Genomic DNA, 20,927 nt, shown 5'->3' with positions numbered 1-20,927 from the left:
AGTTATTTGTATCGGTTGTATCATTACAAGATCCATCTGATAATTCATTGATTCTATTGACTGCAAGTTTGGTTGGTAGTTTCGATATTGAAAGAGATGAATCAGCATCAAGTAGTAGTTCACAAGCAAAAGCAAGTAGATGTATATTTTTCTATGGTTCAGATGTAAAGAAAGCAATTGCAACCACAACTTCAATTACAAAGAAATTAACAACAGGTGAAAAGATTAAACAATATTTTAAATTAAAAAAGTTATTCCCAAAATCACCATTCTCATCTGGTCATAATAATAATAATTATAATAATAATGATAATAACATTATTAATAATAACAATAATAATAATGGATTAAATAATAATCATAATAATAATAATAATGAACAAATAACAAGTTCAGTTGCTACCTCAACAGATAAATCACAATTATTATCTATGAAAACTAATCAAGTTATTACAAGTAAATATAATGTTTTTACATTTATACCAAAGGTAATATTTTATCAATTCTCAAGATTAGCAAATCTTTATACATTGGCAATTGTTATACTTTGTATGTTTTCATTCTCACCAGTTGGACCAGTATCTTCGCTAACACCATTATTGGTGGTTATAGCGGTAACATCATTTAAAGAGTTGGCAGAGGATTTAAAACGTCATAAACAAGATAAAGAGATTAATGGTAGAGAAACTTCAATTTATAGACCACCATTTTATATTATTTCACCAACTGCTAGCAAAGAAGATTTAAAAAGACGACAAAGTGGATTCAATGGTTTCATTAGTAGAATAGGTAATTTTTTCGGTTCAATTAAACAACAATACATTCAAACTGAAAAGAATATACCAATGGTACCTGATAATGATTATAGTAAGGTTGGAGTATTTCAAAGTTGTCATTGGGAAGATATTAAAGTTGGTGATATAATTTATGTAAAGAATGGTGAATCATTACCAGCCGATATCATTTGTTTAAGCTCTTCAAGATCCGATGGTAGAGCATATTTAGAGACTGCAAATCTTGATGGCGAGACCAATCTAAAAGCGAAATCATCCATTTCAAAATGTCAATGGATAAAGGGTGCAAAGGATTTAGATGATTTCAGTTGTAAAGTTGATTATGAAGGACCAAATAATGACATTTATTCATTCGATGGTGTATTGACAATTTTAAAAGGTTTTGAACGTTCAAATATTGGTGATTCAACTGTTGTACCAACTACGAATTATGTACCAGTTTCAATTGATCAACTACTATTGAGAGGTACTAAACTTCGTAATACCGATTGGGTGATTGGTGTGGTTACCTATAGTGGTGTAGATACGAAGATTGAAAAGAATGCATCAAAAGCAAGTCAAAAACGTTCATCAGTTGAACGTGGTGTAAATAATAAACTTTTAATACTTTTCCTTTTACAAACCATCATTTGTATCATATGTTCCATTGGTCATAATAGATGGCATTTGGAGGATGATAAAGATGCAAAGCCATGGTATATCGATTATGATCCAGAACAAACCGAAGATTTCATCTATGTAAGTTATGTTATACTCTACAATACATTGATTCCATTGTCAATGTATGTCTCTATGGAAATGATTAGAGTATCAAATGCACATTTCATCGATAGTGATTTGGAGATGTATGATGAATCAACCGATACACCAGCACAAGCTAGAAATACAAATATCAATGAAGAATTGGGTCAAATTCAATATTTATTCTCTGATAAAACTGGTACTTTAACTTGTAATGAAATGGTTTTCAATCGTTGTACAATCGGTGGTCAAGTTTATGGTCCTGAAGATTCAAGTTTACAAGATTTAAGATTATTTATTAAAAATCAATTATCAGATAGTTCAAATGGTTCTTACCTAAGACAAAGTAATGGTTTAAGTGGTGGTGGTAGTGGTAGTGGTGGTAGTGGTGGTAGTGGTGGTGATGCATCATCTTCATTAAATCCATTAGGTATTCCAGTACAACCAGAGATTTCAATACCAATATTATCGGATCAAACTGAATATATTAAAGAATTTTTAACATGTTTAGCAATTTGTAATACTGTATTAATTGAAAAGAATAAAGAAATTGATGATTTAATGATGAATCATGATAATTCAAAGAGTCATCATAATTTCAATGGTGGTACAAATAGTGGTTGTAGTGTAATACCAAAATATCAAGCAGCATCACCAGATGAAGAATCATTAACATTAACAGCAGCAAGATATGGTTTCATTTTAAAGTCAAGAGAGGATAATATCATAACAATATCAGTACATGGTAGAGAGGAAAGATTTGAATTATTAAATGTATTGGAATTTAATAGTTATCGTAAGAGAATGTCAGTAATTGTAAAGAATCAAAAGAATCAAATTAAAATTTATTGTAAGGGTGCAGATTCTGTAATATTTGAACGTGCAAAAAAGAATACAGATCATTGTGTTGGTATATTACAATCAACAGAGAAACATCTAAGTGAATTTGCATGTTCAGGTTTACGTACACTATGTATGTCAGTTAGAACCATTGAACATGAGGAATATATAGCATGGAATAAAATTCATCAAGAGGCTTCAATCTCTTTGGTGAAGAAAGCAGAGAAAGTAGATGCAGCTTGTGAACTTATAGAAAAGGATCTATTATTAATTGGTTCAACAGGTATTGAAGATAGATTACAAGATCATGTACCAGAGACAATATCGGCTCTAAGAGAGGCTGGTATTAAAGTTTGGGTGTTAACAGGTGATAAACAAGAGACGGCAATTAGTATTTCAACTTCATCCGCTGTAATCAATGAAGAAATGGAGTTGATTATATTGAATGAATCTAATAAACAAGCATTGATGAAAAGATTGTTAACAATATCCAACGAGAAGAGATTACATCATTTCAATGATATGTCTGGTAGATGGGGTTCTGTAAAGTATCTTTCAAAACTTTTGGAAAAAGTTGCAAGTAAATTAAGATTAGAGCCCTCAGATGCACCAAATCTATTAAATAAATCCAATGGAATGTCAGCACCAGCAGTTAATGCAAGTCAAAAACATATCGCCATCATTATCGATGGTAGTACATTGGCTTTGGCATTGGAGCCTGATTTACGTTATTTCTTTTTACAAGTCGCCAAAACTTGTGAAAGTGTAGTTTGTTGTCGTTGTTCACCTTCCCAAAAAGCAAAGGTTGTAAATTTGGTAGCGGAAAGAAGTTTTCTCTTTGGTGATGGTGCAATTACAATGTCAATTGGTGATGGTGCAAACGATGTACCAATGATTCAAAAGGCTCATGTTGGTGTTGGTATTAGTGGTAGGGAGGGTATGCAAGCGGTATTGGCTTCCGATTTTGCAATTGCAAACTTTTCAATGCTTCGTCGTTTAATTTTAGTGCATGGCAATCGTAGTTACAAGAGAATGACAAAGTTAATCCTTTATTCATTTTCAAAGAATATTGCACTCTCAATTAGTCAATTTTGGTTTGGTTTCTTTTCAGGCTTTAGTGGTCAAATGATTTATTTCGATTTCCTTTTCACTCTTTACAATGCATTGTTCACATCATTACCTGTCATATTTTTAGGTACATTCGATCAAGACACCAAAGAGGATGACCTATTGAACAAACCATATCTCTATAGGGTTTGTCAATCAAATTCACCATTTTCAACTTGGAAATTTATTTGGTGGGTTTTCATTGGTATGTGGCAATCAGCAACTATTTTCTTTGTAACCTTTTTCGTAATGAATACTTCAACCATTGAAGGTGGTAAAACTCTTGGTCTTTGGTCCATTGGTACTGCTGCCTACATTTATTTGGTAGTCACTGTCAATTTACAAATTAGTTTCATCACTCGTTATTGGACTCGTCAAACCATTTTAGCCGTATCCATTAGTGTTGTCTCCACTTTCCTATTTGTAATGTTGTATAGTGTACTCGGTAGATACGTAGAAGCTGATGCAACCCATATCATCTTTGAACTCTATGCTTTACCAACCTTTTGGCTACTTTTAATTATTGCTCCATCAATTGCTTTATTACCTTATATAATTGTATCTTTAAATAGTTGGTTATTTAATACTGATAATTTATCTTTACAAAAACTAAATTTAGAGAAAAAAGGTTTTATTATGATGAATGATTTATAAATAAAAATTTTAAAAAAAAGAAAAAAAGAAAAATTATTTATTCATATAAAAAATTAAAAAAAGGTTTTTTAATTTTAATTTTATTTATTGTATTTTTAAAAATTTAATAACTTAATATTAATATTTAACATATGGAGCATCATCAATAAATTAAATGTTGATAATAAATAATTTTCATAATAAAATTTCAAATTTTTAATGGAGTTGTTAGTTTCGTCCCCTATTAAAATAAAATAAAATAAAATAAAAAAAAGTTAATAATTTAAATAAAATGAAATATTTTAATTATGTAAATAATTATTTAAATGTAAATACTTTGGAAGTACTTTCTTTTTCCAAATTTTTTTTTGTTTTTTTAATTAATTTTTCTAGTTTTTCCAAAGGAATTAATTTGAAAAGTTAGTTTTTTTAATAAAAAAAAATGGGAAGTAATCGGAAACTTAAATTAAAATTTAGGAAAGAATTTTATTTTTTTTTATATTTTTTTTTTATTTTTTTTTTTATTTTTTTTTTTTTTGTTCAACCAATTTCAATTTTTTTTTTTTTTTTTTTTTTTTTTTTCAATACTCCTTTACATTATTATTTAATAAAATTTTATTCATTCAAGCATTAGAAAACAAAAATGACCAGAAACATTTTAATTATCACTGGTGATTATACAGAAGATTATGAAACCTATGCAGTTAAACAAATGTTAGAATTAGTTGGATATAACGTTCATTTGGTAAGTCCAGGTAAAAAGAGTGGTGATTTTATTGTTACTGCTATTCATGATTTCCTTCCAGGTATGTATTATTATTTTACTTTTTTATATTTATTTTATTATTAGCAATCCAATTAAAAAAAAATAAAAAATAAAAACAGGTGAACAAACATATACAGAATTAAAAGGTCATAGAATTCAATTAAACTTTGATTTTGATAAAGTAGATACTGCAACTTATAATGGTTTATTTTTACCAGGTGGTCGTTGTAGTGAGGTTTGTATTAAATCAAATCATTTAATAATAATAAAATGAAAATTATATTATAATATACTAATATGAAAAAAAAAAAAAAAAAAAAAAAAAGTTTTTAAGATTAGATGATAGAGTTATTGAAATTGTTAAAGATTTTAATACAAATAAGAAACCAATTGCAGCAGTATGTCATGGTGCTCAAGTTTTAACAGCTGCAAATATTGTTTCAGGTATTAAATGTACCGCATACCCAGCATGTCGTCCAGAAGTTCAACAAGCTGGTGGAATTTATCAAGATATCGCTGTCGATGATGCTGTTGTTGATGGTCATATCGTTTCTGGTAAAGCATGGCCATGTCATCCAAAATTAATTCAATTATTCATTAAATTATTAGGCACTACTATTACTCACAATTAATTAAATATTTAAAAAAATAAAAATACAATAAATAGAAGTAAATTTGTTTTAATAAATAAATAAAAATAACTAATTAATGAAATTTCATTTTTAAAAATTTTATTTTTATTTTTATACTTTATTATTTATGGAAAGTTAATTTAGAAAAATATTAATTTAATGTGTACAGATTTTAATTAAAAGTTGTGTGGTCCCCAATTGATGTTCATATTTTTTGAATAAGTAATTTATAATATCCTTATAATCTGAATAATCTTTGTGAATTATAATTTCACCTAACCATTCAACCATATTAGATGATAATAATGGTTTTTCTCCATTACAAAATAATTCTTTGATTGTTAAATTTTCATGTTCACCATGATCACTTATATCATTTTGTTCACCATCTCTTGAATCATTTGCATTCTCTTGTTCACCATTAACAACATTATGGTTTTCTCTTATTATATGGAATTCATTTTGTTGTAATAAATTATCAAATTTAATAAATGATTCTATATCAAATGTTTTAATTATTAATTTGAATATTTGATAATTTAAAAATGGTTCTTTGATTTGGTTTGTCTTTCTTTTTTCCAATTCCATTTCAAGATAATGTAAAAATAAAGTAATTCTTGGATTATTATTATCTAACATTTTAGAAAACATTCCCACATTATAACTATCTTTTACAATATCCATGATTGTTGAATCGATAAATTTGTTCAAATCGTCATTGGTTCTATTTGAAAATATATATTCAAATGTATATACTGATGTATCTATATCATAATTTAAGAATGGTCGTTCTCTTTTAGAACCACTTGTAGGATATTCACCTGTAGGATCTTCACAAACGGTAATACATGATGCAATAATTGGTGATAATGTTTTTAAATAATAGTATGATGTGAGTTTTGAACGATTTATTTCAATATAGTTTGATATTAATTGATATGCTGTTTTAATTTGATCAATTGTTAAATTATTGACTCTTATTAACTTTAAATATAAGAAATTCAGTATCAATAATAAATTTGTAAATGATAATGGACCTTCTAAGAATTTATCAATTAAATATTGAATAAAATCTATTAAACCTTTATATGAGTATTTGGATATATAGATCCTATTGTGAAAACGATCTTTGAATGCTTTTTCATTAAATAATAATTTTTTACCATTTGAATTATCAAGAAGAAATTTAGTACCATCAAAATTTAAAAGTTTGATAAAAGTTTGAAGTAAATAAGATGTTGCATTTGGAAAGTGATTGACATTGACTTTAATTTTAGAGAGATTGATTATTTGTTGAGTTGGTATTTTGTATTTGTTAAAATCGTCGTGAACCTGAATGTATGCTCCCTGGGAGTATTCTTCAATATTAAAATGTTCAACCATGGTTTCTAAAACTAAATCAATCTCGCCAACGTTATCACAAATTGATCTTTGGTATTTATTTGAGTTTCTTGAACCAAATTGAATTAGTTGAATCATATAATATTTAAATAAATTTTCATTATCAATAAAGTTTGATTCATTTAAACGATTGATTAATGATACAATATCATCATGAGTACGTAAAATGTGGATACTAGGCAACTTTTTATTTGAATCTAAAATTGGAATTACTTGTTTAAATTTGATTCTTGCATATTCTAATAATTCCGATGTACTAAAATCAAGTTTCATTTGTTTTAATTTTGAATGTAAAGTATCTCTTATATTTAAAATACTACAACCACCTGTTTCTATATCTGATAACCAATCGATTGTTTCTTTATCTTTAATTGTAACAATCTTATCATTATCAATTAGATTTGATGCAATTTCTTTCCATTTCGATGATGATTCATTACCTAAAATTGAATGCAATTGTTTATTACCAAAATCAACAAGATCCTTTGTTGATATTAAATCATCCAGTGGTTTTTTATCAATATCTTCCGCAATGATTGATTTTTGTGATTTATAGGTGTTGTAGAATATAATAATATTGGTTTTATCGATTTGATTACATCCGAATAAAATATCAAGATATGGTTCGCAATAGTTCGAAGTTAATTTGATATGTAAATCTTTTTTCAATAGAAACATTAATACATTGGTATTATAGGTTTTTGTCATGAAATACATTAACAATAATTGAATTTGACGGCATGTTTCAATGGTTTCGATTAGTTCATTATATTCTTTTAAATAACGGGCATATAAAACAATTGATTTGGTTTCATTAACCAATAGTTGAAACAATTGTTTAATTGTTTGATATGGTTTATTATTTTGAATTATTATATCAATTTGAGTTTGAATCGATGTTGGTATACTTTTTGATTTACTATTAACATGATAGTTGCAATAATAAAATTCAAAATACAATAAAACTGAATCGATAGATGTAGATATACACCCTAATTCTCCTTTGACATCTTCTATGTGCTCTTTAATACTTTTATCAAAGCCATAGCAAAAATTTGAAACTAAACTTGCACTTTTACTTTTGGTGGAGAGATTAACACCATGTTGCCCAAAATTTTTAAATATATCCAATCGTTGATTCTCCTTTGAATCAAATGATGTTTTGATACTATGCCCCATAGGTAGTAATTTTTGATATTTTGAATACCAACGCAGATCCATACCTCTAATTACTTTATATTCTCTGGTACCTAATATTGATGTTGATGATATTGGAATATTCGATATCATTTTAATCCATTCTTCAATAATTTCCTGATCTCTATGTTTACCAATTTCTGAATATTCCCCAATGAAATAACTTCTTTCAATTTCTGTTAAAGTAAATGGTTTACTATCATTGATATACTGTTCTAAAATTTTTAAAACCATTATTATCAATTTTGGATTATTATATAGGATGATTGAGTCTATAGATGTTGTAATATAGGTTTGTAATTCTTTTGGGTGATATTTTAAATGAAGATCGAATAAATCTGCTGATTTTATATCCCAGTCACTATCAAATAAAATTTTAACATCTTCTTGATAACCATTGGTGAGTAATAATGAATTTATCTCTTTGAATAATTCTATATCTTTTATTTCATAAATTTTTTCAATAATTCTATATGTACTCTTAAAATTCAAATTTTCATTTGCTTTTAATTTACATATCAAAATTTGATATTGTTTATGTTTTAACATTGAATCTATTGATGTGATTGTTTTAAATTTTTTACTTTTGTAACAACATTTATTATCAAATATACAATTTAATAAATATATATTTTTAAAAACTTTCCAAAATAATTTTTCACTATATTCATTATATTCATTATTCATTTTAATTATTTATTTTATTTATTATTATTATTTATTATTATTAATATTATTATTATTATTATTATTATTATTATTATTATTATTATTATTATTATTATTATTATTATTATTATTATTATTATTATTATTATTAATTATTTATTAATATTACTATTAATTATTATTATGATTGTTGTTTTTGTTAAAAACTTAGAGTTTGATTATATATTTTTTTTTTAAAAAATTAATTTTTATTTTTAATAAACCAACCAAAAACAAAAAAAAAAGAAATTAAAAATAAAAAATAATAAAATAAATTAATTTTTTTTCTTTGTTATTCAAGAATCATGGGGTCTCACCATCACACACACAAAAAAAATTGAAAGGGGTCTCACCAACACACGAAACTGTACTTTTATATTAAAAAAATTTGAATCATTTGCATCCTCTTGCTCACCATTAACAACATTATGGTTCTTTCTTTTTAAATTGAATTCATGTTGTTGTAATAAACTATCAAATTTAATAAATGACTCCAAATCAAATGTTTTAATTATTAATTTCAATAGTTTAAAATTTAAAAATGGTTCTTTGATTTGGTTTATCTTTTTTTTTTCTACTAATTCCATTTCGAAATAATGAAAAAATAAATTGATTCTTGGATTATTATTTTTAAATATATATTCAAATGTATATACTGATGTATCTATATCATAATTAAAGTATGGTCCATTTCTTTTAGAACCATTTGTTGGATCTTCACCAACGGTAATACATGATCCAATAATTGGTGATAATGTTTTTAAATAATAGTATGAATTGTGTTTTGAACGATTTATTTCAATATAGTGTGATATTAATTGATATGCTTTTTTGATTTGACCAATTGTTAAACTATTGACTCTAATTAACTTTAAAAATAAGTAATTTAATATCAATGATAAATTTGATAATGATAATTGACAATCTTTGAATTTATCAATTAAAAATTGAATAAAATCAATTAAATCTTTATATGAATATTTGGAGATATATATTCTATTACGGAAACGATCTTTAAATGCTTTTTCATTTAATTCTAAATTTTTACCATTTAAATTTTCTAGAATAAATTGAACACCTTCAAAATTTAAAAGTTTGATAAATGTTTGAATGAGAAGTTGTATTTGGAAAGTGGTCGACATTGACTTTAATTTTTGAGAGATTGATTATTTGACATGTTTGTTGAGTTGGTATTTTGTATTTGTTGAATTCATCATTTTGATGATAGCTTGGTGAATCATCCTGAATATCTGCTCCTAGGGAGTATTCTTCAATATTAAAATGTTCAACCATGATTTTTAAAACAAAATCTATTTCACCAACATTATCACAAATTGATCTTAGGTATTTAATTGAATTTCTTGAACCAAATTGAATTAGTTGAATCATATAATATTTAAATAAATCTTCATTGTTATTAAAGTTTGATTGGTTTAAACGATTGATTAATGATACAATATCATCATGAGTACGTAAAATGTGAATATTACACAACTCTTTATTTGAATCTAAAATTGGAATTACTTGTTTAAATTTGATTCTTGCATATTCTAATAATTCCGATGTACTAAAATCAAGTTTCATTTGTTTTAATTTTGAATGTAAAGCATCTCTTATATTTAAAATACTACAACCACCTGTTTCTATCTGATAACCAATCGATTGTTTCTTTATCTTTAATTGTAACAATATTATCATGATCAATTAGATTTGATGTAATTTCTTTCCATTTCGATGATGACTCATTACCTAAAATTGAATGAAATTGTTTATTACCAAAATCAACAAGATCCTTTGTTGATATTAAATCATCCAGTGGTTTTTTATCAATATCTTCCGCAATGATTGATTTTTGTGATGTATAGGTATTGTAGAATATAATAGTATTGGTTTTATCGATTTGATTACATCTGAATAAAATGTTGAGATATGGTTCGCTATAGTCCGAAGTTAATTTGATTTGTAAATCTTTTTTCAATAGAAACATTAAAACATTGGTGTTATAAGCTCTTGTCATGAAATACATCAACAATAACTGAATTTTTTGGCAGGTTTGAATGGTTTCAATTGGTTCATTATATTCTTTTAAATAACATGCATATAAAACAATTGATTTGGTTTCATTGACCAATAGTTGAAACAATTGTTTAATTGATTGATATGGTTTATTATTTTGAATTATTATATCAATTTGAGTTTGAATCGATGTTGGTATACTTTTTGATTTACTATTAACATGATAGTTGCAATAATAAAATTCAAAATATAATAAAACTGAATCGATAGATGAAGAGATATACCCCAATTCTCCTTTGACATCTTCTATGTGCTCTTTAATACATTTATCAAAGCCTCAACGAAAACTTGAAACTAAACTTAAACTATTATTCGACAGATTAACACCATGTTGCTCAATACTTTTATATAAACCAAATCGTTGATTCTCCTCTGAATCAAATGATGTTTTGATACTATACACCATAGGTAGTAATTTTTGATATTTTAAATACCAACACAGATCCACACCTCGAATTACTTTATATTCTCTGGTACCTAATATAGAAGTTGGTGATATTGGAATATTCGATATCATTTTAATCCATTCTTCAATAATTTCCTGGTCTCTATGTTTACCAATTTCTGAATATTCCCCAATGAAATAATTTCTTTCAATTTCTGTTAGAGTAAATGGTTTACTATCATTGATATACTGTTCTAAAATTTTTAAAACCACTATTATCAATTTTGGATTATTATATAGGATGATTGAGTCTATAGATGTTGTAATATAGGTTTGTAATTCTTTTGGGTGATATTGTAAATGAAGATCGAATAAATCTGCTGATTTTATATCACAGTCGCCATCAAATAAAATTTTAACATCTTCTTGATAACCTTTGGTGAGTAATAATGAATTTAACTCTTTGAATAATTCTATATCTTTTATTTCATAAATCTTTTCAATAATTCTGTATGTATTGTTAAAATACAAATTTTCATTTGCTTTTAATTTACATACCAACAGTTGATATTGTTTATGTTTTAAAATTGAATTTATTGATGCAATTGTTTTAAATTTTTTACTTTTATGACAACATTTATTTTTAAATATACAATTTAATAAATATTTATTTTTAAAAATTTTCCAAAATAATTTTTCACTATATTCATTACATTCATTATTCATTTTAATTATTATTAAATTTAGAGTGCGACCCCACGATCGTAAGAAAATCAATTTTTTTTTTTTTTATCAACCAATTTAAAATATAAATAAATTTTTAATGAAAATTCTTAAATTGATACATTATAACACAATTTAAATAAACCAATAATAATAATTTTATTTCTGGGTCCAGAACATTTTTTTTTTTTTCAATCAAATTTGTCATAGTGCATAGATAGATTTATAATATGACACTGGATACGGAAAATTGACATAAACCATAAATATTTCCTTTCTCTATCATTTTATTAGTACCTATGTGTTTGAATTCCGCACAGAGTCACAAAGTCATTTTACTAAATATGGATGCATTGATGACAATAAAAAACTAAATTGTAGAAATTATTTATACTAGTAAATAGATTCTCCACTTTTTTTACTTTTTTTTTTGGTCCTAAAAAGGATTTTTTTAAAATAATAATTATTATGAAAATTAAAAAGGGTAGAACGGGTTTATTATTAATAAAATTTTTTTTTTTTTTTTTTTTTTTTTTCATTTTTTTTTTTTTTTTTTTTTTTTTTTATTTTTTTTTATTTTTTTTTTTATTATTTCAAAATAATAATAATAATGATAAATATTGAATTAATTTCAAAGTTTAAAAAAGTAATTGGATATGATTTTAATTGTATATTAGTTGGTGAAATTTTTAAAAGTACAAATAAACATTTATTGATTGGGACTGTTGATGGAAAGATTATAGTTTATTTAAATGATGAAGAAATTGAAGTATTAGAAACAAAGGGTTCATCAATACAACAATTAGAATTATTAGACACAACTAAATTTGGATCAATAGATGTAATTTCAGGTGATTCAAATGGTAATTTAGTTATTTTTTCAAATCATCAAATCCTATATAGAGATACTCTCAATGGTTCAATCACTTCAATAATTACTCACAGACTATCAAGTAAGTATATTAATAAAATATATATATTATTATATAATTTATTTTAACTATTATTAATAATAAAATTTAAATATTATTTTTTAAAAAAAAAAAAAAGATAATGATTTTAATATTGTAGTTGGAGATAGTTTAGGTTTAGTGACGTCAATAAAACCACATCAAAATGCAATTTGGAGATATAAAATACCAAGTGTAAATCAAACTTTAAATTCATTAATAGATTCAGATATTATTGCAATTAATCCAAATATAAAAATTAATTATGATACAACAAATACTATTGGAACATCATTACATATAAAGGATATGAAATCAGTTGAAGGATATGATATGTTTAAAAATAAATTCAATTATTTAGTCATTAGTGAAAATGCATCATTTATTCATATACTTGATCAAGGTAAAAGATTATGTTCAATTCCAACACCATCACCTGTTAATTGTATGTGTATTGGTTATTTTGATTCAAACCTTTCAACATCATCACCATCATCAAATGCTTCTTCAAATTCAAATTCAACTTCTTCATCTTCAGCTTCATTATCACCACAAATAGCTTTAGGTTGTGAGAATGGTTTCATATATTTATTAGTTGATTTTAAAATATATCCTTATTGTCAAATTGGTTATCCGATTACAAAATTAAATAAAATGAAATACTCTGATATAAATAATAATGATAATGATAATAATTATAATGGTAATAATAATTCAAATGGTGATGATGATGATGATGATGTTGACGATGATTTAGATATTTTGATATGTACTGGTTATTTTAATTCAATAAAAATGTTTTATAATAAAGAGGTATGTTTAAATAATATATTTTCATTATTGTTTATAAATTCTTAATTCCTAACCTTTATTTTAAAAAAAAAAAAAAAAAAAAACATTTAGGTAATATGTGACCATTCATTGGATGATTGGTGTCACACCCTGTCTATTGGTCAAGTTGAAAATAATGGTGATAAGACGATTGTAATTGGAAAATTAGATAATACTATAGAATATTTAAAACCTACGAAACTAATTAAAAAAGAAACATTACATCCACCATTATAATAATTGTTAATAAACACCAATTTTGTATAGAAAATATATTTTTTATTTATTGTTAGTTTAAATTTAAGGTTTTGTTAAAAATAAACACACTACGATAATTTTATTATTAGAAACTAATAAATTAAGGCTTTGGAAGAAAAAGAAAAAAAAAAAAAAAAAAAAAAAAAAAAGAAATTTTAAAGGATTTAAATAATATTTTAATTTTATTTAAAAAAGACTAGCAATTTAATAGAAGAAACCTAATAATTTACCACCAGTGTGTCTGGTTTTGGCTTCGTTGTGGTCCATGATACCGAGGGAGGTGGTGAGGACGATATGACCGAATTGACGGGATGGGAGTAAGTAAGAGGCCCATTTTTCGATTTCGTCTAAAGTAACGTCAAATCTTGGGGAGATGACACCACATTTGTTGATACGACCGATTAAATCAATGACAATTTTACCGGAACGATGGTCATCAACGATTTCGAATTCACCAATGTATCTCTTTTTCATCATAACTTCTAAGAATTTAACGATGACTTTTGATGATGGTCTGACTAAGACTTGTCTTTTACCTTGTCTTTCGGCATTGACAATGGAGTTTAAGCAATCGTTTAAAACACTGATTCTGACCATTTTGTATCTGTTAAAAGAGAAAAAAAAATAAAAAAAAATAAAGGGGGGTTAATATTTTATTTTTTAAAATTTTATACTTAAATGCTTTAATTTGTCTCTAAACACATCAGTCAATTAATTATCTAATTTCCAAAAAAATATAAATATATTTTATATCCAAAAATAAAAAAAATTCCAAAATATCTTTTTGAATGATGCTAATTTTTTTTGGTTTTGGTTTTTTTTTTTTGGAGTTAAAATAATATTTTATTTTTATTTTAAATATTCTGGGACTTTATCTCTATTTTTTTTAAAAAAAAATATATAATCCTCTAGAGCTGCAAGAGGTTTATACTTGAGTGCAGAGATGAGATATCCTTTTTGTATTTAAAAGTAGGTCTCTAAAGTAAACATTATGTTTGAAATTATTTTAATTGTACGCTAAAGATAATTTCAAATTGATTCATAATGTTTACTTTACCTATTGGATGATTATTATTTGAAATGCATGTGTGTGCAATGCTGTATCAATTAAAATTGAATACAATAAAGTTTGACATTTAAACATTTTAAATTAATAACAAAGGGTGTATCTGTACCTGTTTCAAGTATAACAATATTGTTGATAGTGGAAAGGAAGAAAAAAAAAAAAGAAAAAAAAAAAAAATTTTAGGTTAGCCCAAAAAAAAAAAATAAAAAAAATACGAAAAAAAAAAAAAAAAAGTAAAAAATTGAAAAAACTCGACAACTTTTTGTCACATTAAAAATAATTGCCCATTTACGAACTCCAAAAAATTAAAAAAATAAAAAAAAAATGAAAAAAAAATGAAAAAAAATAAAAAATTGGGTGGTATCTCTCGCTATCGCAAATTGCTTTTCTTTTATGTACAAAGTTTTTTTTATTTTATTTTATTTTATAATTTTTTTTTTTATTATTAATAATCTTTAAGAGATACAACTTCTACTTGATCTTTTGGTATGTCACAAGAAACTTTTCTTCCATTTATTATTAAATGACTTTGTTCTTTAAATTGTTCATCTTTTCTTGATGAATATACAGTAGAATCATCATTAATATCATCACGATAATTTGGTTGTTGTTTTCTTCTATCTTTTATTCTATCCATAATTTCTTTTGATAAATCATTTTCTTCAACTTGTGCACTACTATAACCTTCTCTTAATTTTACAATTTCTTCATACCTACTTTCTATACATATATATATATTTTTTTTTTTTTTTTTTTAAAATTAATTTTTTTTTTTTTATATAAATATGGATTTTTTAATAATTATTAAATCTGTACCTACTTGAATAAGATCTAATAATGATATTTTTATTAGATTTTTGAATTTTTTCAATACCTTTTTTAAAAATGGTCATTTCTTATTTTTTATTTTATTTGTTTTTTTTTTTTTTTTTTTTTTTTTTTTCAAATTTTAAAAAAATTTTATTTTGGGTTGTGGGAAAAAAAAAAAATAAAAAAAAAATAAAAAAAAAAATAAAAAAAAAATAAAATAAAATAGTTTTTAGTTAAATAAAAGAAGATGCAATTGTTTCTTTTAATCTATTTAAATGATCAAAAAATTAAAATTACCAAAATGAATTTAATTTAATTCTTTTTTTTTTTATTTTATTTTTTCAATCCCTCAAGTTATAAAACAAAAAAGGGGTTTTTTTTTTTTTTTTTTTTTTTTTTTTTCCCACTAATTTTATTTAATTTTTTTTTTTTTTTTTTCCTTTTTTTTTCAATCCCTCAAGTTATAAAACAACAAAAAAGAGATAGAAAGATAGATGGAAATTGAATATTATACAGATAATTTAGAAATTACTAAAAATAATTACAAAAAAGATGAATATTATGAAAAAGATGAAGATGATGAAAATTCAATAACTGAAAATCAAAATAGTTCCGATAGCGAAACTCAAAATGATGACAAAGATGATAGCGAAGAAGAGTCTGAAACTGATGAAGAAAATTACAACATCAATAATACTGACAAAAAAAAATATTTACCAAAAACTATAAATAATAATAGTTTTTATAAAAAGGAGGAAATTATAGTTCAATCAAGATCATCTTCACTTTTAAATACACCACCACCACCATTATCAACCTCTTCTTCTTCTTCTTCCTCTTCTCCTCAAAAACAAAAACCAAATATATTAAATAATAATAGTAATATTAATAATAATAATAATAATAATAATAATAATAATAATAATAATAATAATAATAATATTAAAGTTAAAGATTATAAAAATGAAAAAAAAAATAAAAAAAAAATAATAATTTATTTATTTTTGATAGTACTCATTGCAATAGTTTTTAATGATAGATATCCATTTTTAAAAGATAATAAAAATAAAGCAAGTAGTTATGTTGCTGATAAAGATTTTAAAGATTTAATAAATAAATTTAATTATCCAGATGAATTTCAATATTTTGGAAATTCAATGAAATCTCAAATTTTATCAAATTCTGCAAATATTCAAAATGATAAAAATTATAAAAGACCAATATCAATTCATATTTCAACAGATGATTATGATAAAACTATTAATTTCTTATTAAATTTATTTACAACTAATAATAGTAATATTAATAATAATAATAATAATAACAATAATAATAATAATAATAATAATAATAATAATAATAATAGTAGTATAATTCAATTTTCAAAATTTTCAAATAATCAAATAATTGATAAAATTAAAAAACAATCTTTAAATAATAAAAATTCAATTTATATATTTAAAATAAATGAAGAAAATGATAATAAAAATATTGAGAAAGAATTAGGATTTTTAGAAAAAATATTAGAGGGAGGTCATCACCAAATTCCAAATTTATCAATGAATAATTTATTTTTATTAATTTCAAATGTTGGTCAAAAAAATATAAAAGATCAAAATTTATCATATGAAGGAAAATTAGAACTAATTATTTCAGAATCTAAAAAAATATTTAATCATTCATTTATTCATAGAATTAGAGATACTTTAGTTTTATAATAAAATAAACTATTACTTGAATTAGAATGTAAAAAAAAAAAAAAAAAAAAAAAAAAAAAAAAAAAAAAAAAAGCTTAAATACAAAACCAAATTAGGGTTATATTGTTTTTTTTTTAATTGTTTCGATTGGTTGTTTTCCTATTTCGATTGTTTGAAAAAAATGGAATAGTGTTTAAAAAAAAAAACAAAAATTCATAGAATTTCAATTTTAGAATAAAATAAAAAAAAAAATAAAATAAAAAAAATGTAATGTAATTAGTTTAAATCTTTTTTTTTTTTTTTTAAAAAAAAATAATCACTTTTAAAATTTTTTTAATAATTAAACATACCAAAAATATCAGTTTATAAACTTTTTTTCCTTTATTTTATATTTTTTTATTTTTTTTTTTTTTTAAAATTTATTTAAACACTTGTTTAGTCTTTTTTTTCAAATTTTTATAATTCTTTTTTTTTTTTTTCATTTTCTTTTTGTTATTGTTTTGTTTTTTATTTTTTTAATTTATTTTATTTATATTTTTTTTTTTTTTTTTTTTGTTTTTTGTTTTTATTATTTTTTTTTTTATTTTTTTTTTATTTTTTTTTATTTTTTTATTATTATATAACCAAAGGGACTTATAAACAATAATAAACATAATTAGGAAATAAATATTTTAAAAATAAAAAAATAAAAATAAATAAATAAATAAAATATGGAAACTACTGAAAGTGATCATAAATTATTATTAAGAGATAGGGATAATAATGGTAATAATGAATTAAAAAATATTAGAGAAGAATTATTTAAAATCCAACAATTATTTAAACAAATTGATTATTCAGTATTTAATTTGGAAAATAAGGAAAATATTGAAAAAGCCGATTTTAGTGAGGATTTTACCACATTTTCATCTTTATCAACAACTTCATCATCTTTTTCATATTCATGTACATCTTCAACATCATCCATCAATTCATCATCATCATCATCATCATCATCATCATCATTTTGTGGTGTTAAAAGATATAGAGATAGTCGTGAAATTGATATATCAGATAGAGTTAAAAACCCATTAACCTTTGATATTACAAATGTAGATTATAATAAAAATAAAAATAAAAATAAAAATAAAAATAATAATAATAATAATAATAATAAAACTGGTAATATATTTTTTGAAGGAAAATTCTCTACAGCATCCTCTTTATCAAGTAATCCAAAAAATGATTTTTATCCCCAAAATAGTCTTCTAAATAATATTAATTATGATTATTATTATTATTATGATGATTATTATTATTATTATTATTATTATTATTATAACCAAAATTATTAAAATGTATTTAAAAAAAATGGAGATGGAATTTAAAAAACCAATTCCATTTTTGTTGGTTATTATTTTCAAAAAGAAGAAGATGGTACAATTCATTCAAGTGTTGATCAAAATGCTGATTACAAGACTCAAAGTGGTTCTGTTTGTTGTTAACACAATTTGGATTTTTAAGAAAAATAAAAATAAAAATAAAAAACACTTTTCTTTCCTAGTGTTTTTTGTTTTTTTTTTTTTTTTTTTTTTTTTTTTTTTTTTTTTTTTTTATTTAATTTAATTTAATTTTATTTAATTTTATTTAATTTAATTTATTTAATTTTGTAAAAAAGTTTTATTTTTTAGAATAAGCAATAAAATAATAATAATTAAAATAGAAATGGAATAGAAATTAAAAATAAAAATAGCGATTTCTAGAAATTATTATAATTTTAAAAATGCCGAAGACGATGAGAGTGTCAATCAAATTTTTGTTGTTGATCAAAGTGCCGAATCACATGATTACTTGACACAAATTTGTACTGCACAAACAATTGTGTGGGGTCTTGAATATTTTTTTTTTTTTTTTTTTTTTATGAGGTTTCGAAACAAAATTTTATTTTATTTTGTTTTATTTTATTTTGTTTTATTTTATTTTAATTCGTTGAAAAAGGTTTTAAAAAATGAAAAAAAAAAAAAAAAAAAAAAAGAAAATCAAAATAGTGGGAATTATTAACCCCATTATAAAAATAAAAAGGAAAAAATTTTGGTAAAATCATATTAAGTGAATTAAAAAAAAAAATATCAAAAAAAAATTTATTTTCATTATTTTTTTTTTTATTTTTATTATTCAAAATCAAAGCGGTTATCAAATCGAATTATTTTTAAAAATAATTTCAATTTTTTTTTTCACTGATTGAAAAAAAAAGATATTTTTTAACTCTGAGCAAAAAAAAAATAATAAAAATAAAAAAAAACAACTCATCTGATTTTTTTATTCTTTTATTTTTTATTTTTTATTTTACTTTTACCTTTTTTTTTTTTTTTTTTTTTTTTTTTTTTTTTTTTGATTTTTATAACAACAATATTCGTTATTTTTATAATTTTTTTTTTTTTTTTTTTTTATTTTTAATATTAATAATCCTGCAAAGAAATGTAAGATATTCATATAAATTCATCATTTTGTTGTTTTTTAAGAATTATTTTTATTTTTTAAAAAATTAATAATAAAAAAAAAAAAAAAAAAAAAAAACCAAATATATTTTATTTTGTTTTGTTTTGTTTATTTTTATTTTTATTTTTATTTTACAATCGACACACCACACTAAAAAATAATAATAATAATAATAATAATAATAATAATAATAATAATAATAATAATAATAAAAAATATAATAATAATAAATAAGATTATAAAAATATATGTATTTATAATTTTAATTAAAAAAACATATTTAAATTTTCTTAATAAAAATAAATTATCCATTTTTATCGAAAAAATCTAGTTTTTGTAATCATAATTCAGCATTTAAATCTATCTAAATATAACTGTTAAAAATTTTATTTATATATATTGAATTTAAAATAACACGGGTTAGTGTTTAAGTGGTGGGTGTTTATAATATAATATTAATAATAATAATTGTTATTAATAATATTATTATTATTATTATTATTATTATTTTTATTATTATTATTATTATTATTATTATTAATATTAATATGCATGTTTAATGGGTGTGTCGTAATTATTAAAATTTTTATTTTTTATTTTTTTTTTTAAATTTATTTTTAATTTTTTTTTTCTATTTTTAATTTTTTTTTTTTTTTTTGTTTTTTTATTTTTTTTTTATTTTTATCTTGTTATAATTTTTTTTTTTTTTTTTTTTTTTTTTTTTTTTTAATTTTTCTTTTCTCTCTTCTTCAACTCAACAAAAAAAAAAAAAAAAAAAAAAACTATAAAAAAAAAGAGAGAAATCAAAATCAAAACCAAACCAAAACCAAAATA

At 22.4% G+C, this 20,927-nt stretch overlaps 10 protein-coding genes across 10 annotated transcripts in view; 5 read left to right on the top strand and 5 right to left on the bottom strand.

The window, feature by feature from the left end:
- The window catches only part of DDB_G0276541 (P-type ATPase), a gene marked incomplete at both ends in the record, with an annotated part of 5,649 nt that extends 1,513 nt beyond the window's left edge, over nucleotides 1-4,136 (top strand). Inside the window, one exon of the mRNA XM_638005.1 lies at nucleotides 1-4,136. This exon is cut by the window's left edge and continues 237 nt beyond it. Coding sequence (XP_643097.1) covers nucleotides 1-4,136 — 4,136 coding nt within the window.
- Nucleotides 4,137-4,758: 622 nt separating this feature from the next.
- On the top strand, nucleotides 4,759-5,513 carry PFP1 (DJ-1/ThiJ/PfpI family protein; the record flags this gene model as incomplete). The annotated part of the gene is made up of 3 exons (XM_638004.1): nucleotides 4,759-4,921; nucleotides 5,001-5,116; nucleotides 5,208-5,513. The coding sequence occupies 3 exons, from the start codon at nucleotides 4,759-4,761 to the stop codon at nucleotides 5,511-5,513; spliced, it is 585 nt and encodes a 194-aa protein (XP_643096.1).
- Nucleotides 5,514-5,669: 156 nt separating this feature from the next.
- Nucleotides 5,670-8,798, bottom strand: DDB_G0276403 (hypothetical protein; the record flags this gene model as incomplete). Its single annotated transcript, XM_638003.1, has 1 exon — nucleotides 5,670-8,798. One exon carries the CDS (start codon nucleotides 8,796-8,798, stop codon nucleotides 5,670-5,672), a length of 3,129 nt encoding a protein of 1,042 aa, XP_643095.1.
- A 317-nt stretch (nucleotides 8,799-9,115) lies between these two features.
- On the bottom strand, nucleotides 9,116-10,403 carry DDB_G0276487 (hypothetical protein; the record flags this gene model as incomplete). The annotated part of the gene is made up of 2 exons (XM_638002.1): nucleotides 9,116-9,964; nucleotides 10,143-10,403. 2 exons carry the CDS (start codon nucleotides 10,401-10,403, stop codon nucleotides 9,116-9,118), a joined length of 1,110 nt encoding a protein of 369 aa, XP_643094.1.
- A 43-nt stretch (nucleotides 10,404-10,446) lies between these two features.
- DDB_G0276539 (hypothetical protein) lies at nucleotides 10,447-12,006 on the bottom strand (the record flags this gene model as incomplete). Its single annotated transcript, XM_638001.1, has 2 exons — nucleotides 10,447-11,047; nucleotides 11,330-12,006. The coding sequence occupies 2 exons, from the start codon at nucleotides 12,004-12,006 to the stop codon at nucleotides 10,447-10,449; spliced, it is 1,278 nt and encodes a 425-aa protein (XP_643093.1).
- Nucleotides 12,007-12,613: 607 nt separating this feature from the next.
- Nucleotides 12,614-14,021, top strand: DDB_G0276485 (hypothetical protein; the record flags this gene model as incomplete). Its single annotated transcript, XM_638000.1, has 3 exons — nucleotides 12,614-12,956; nucleotides 13,054-13,766; nucleotides 13,857-14,021. 3 exons carry the CDS (start codon nucleotides 12,614-12,616, stop codon nucleotides 14,019-14,021), a joined length of 1,221 nt encoding a protein of 406 aa, XP_643092.1.
- A 225-nt stretch (nucleotides 14,022-14,246) lies between these two features.
- Nucleotides 14,247-14,639, bottom strand: rps15a (40S ribosomal protein S15a; the record flags this gene model as incomplete). The annotated part of the gene is made up of 1 exon (XM_637999.1): nucleotides 14,247-14,639. The coding sequence occupies one exon, from the start codon at nucleotides 14,637-14,639 to the stop codon at nucleotides 14,247-14,249; it is 393 nt and encodes a 130-aa protein (XP_643091.1).
- Nucleotides 14,640-15,553: 914 nt separating this feature from the next.
- Nucleotides 15,554-16,001, bottom strand: DDB_G0276537 (hypothetical protein; the record flags this gene model as incomplete). The annotated part of the gene is made up of 2 exons (XM_637998.1): nucleotides 15,554-15,828; nucleotides 15,929-16,001. The coding sequence occupies 2 exons, from the start codon at nucleotides 15,999-16,001 to the stop codon at nucleotides 15,554-15,556; spliced, it is 348 nt and encodes a 115-aa protein (XP_643090.1).
- A 411-nt stretch (nucleotides 16,002-16,412) lies between these two features.
- On the top strand, nucleotides 16,413-17,636 carry DDB_G0276535 (hypothetical protein; the record flags this gene model as incomplete). The annotated part of the gene is made up of 1 exon (XM_637997.1): nucleotides 16,413-17,636. One exon carries the CDS (start codon nucleotides 16,413-16,415, stop codon nucleotides 17,634-17,636), a length of 1,224 nt encoding a protein of 407 aa, XP_643089.1.
- Nucleotides 17,637-18,325: 689 nt separating this feature from the next.
- DDB_G0276533 (hypothetical protein) lies at nucleotides 18,326-18,949 on the top strand (the record flags this gene model as incomplete). The annotated part of the gene is made up of 1 exon (XM_637996.1): nucleotides 18,326-18,949. One exon carries the CDS (start codon nucleotides 18,326-18,328, stop codon nucleotides 18,947-18,949), a length of 624 nt encoding a protein of 207 aa, XP_643088.1.
- Nucleotides 18,950-20,927: the final 1,978 nt, after the last annotated feature.

This window comes from Dictyostelium discoideum (genome assembly GCF_000004695.1).
Source record: "Dictyostelium discoideum AX4 chromosome 2 chromosome, whole genome shotgun sequence".
Classification (NCBI taxonomy): Eukaryota; Evosea; class Eumycetozoa; order Dictyosteliales; family Dictyosteliaceae; genus Dictyostelium; species Dictyostelium discoideum.
The sequence above is the reverse complement of the archived record's forward strand: the minus strand, read 5'-3'. Positions and strand labels throughout refer to the sequence as shown.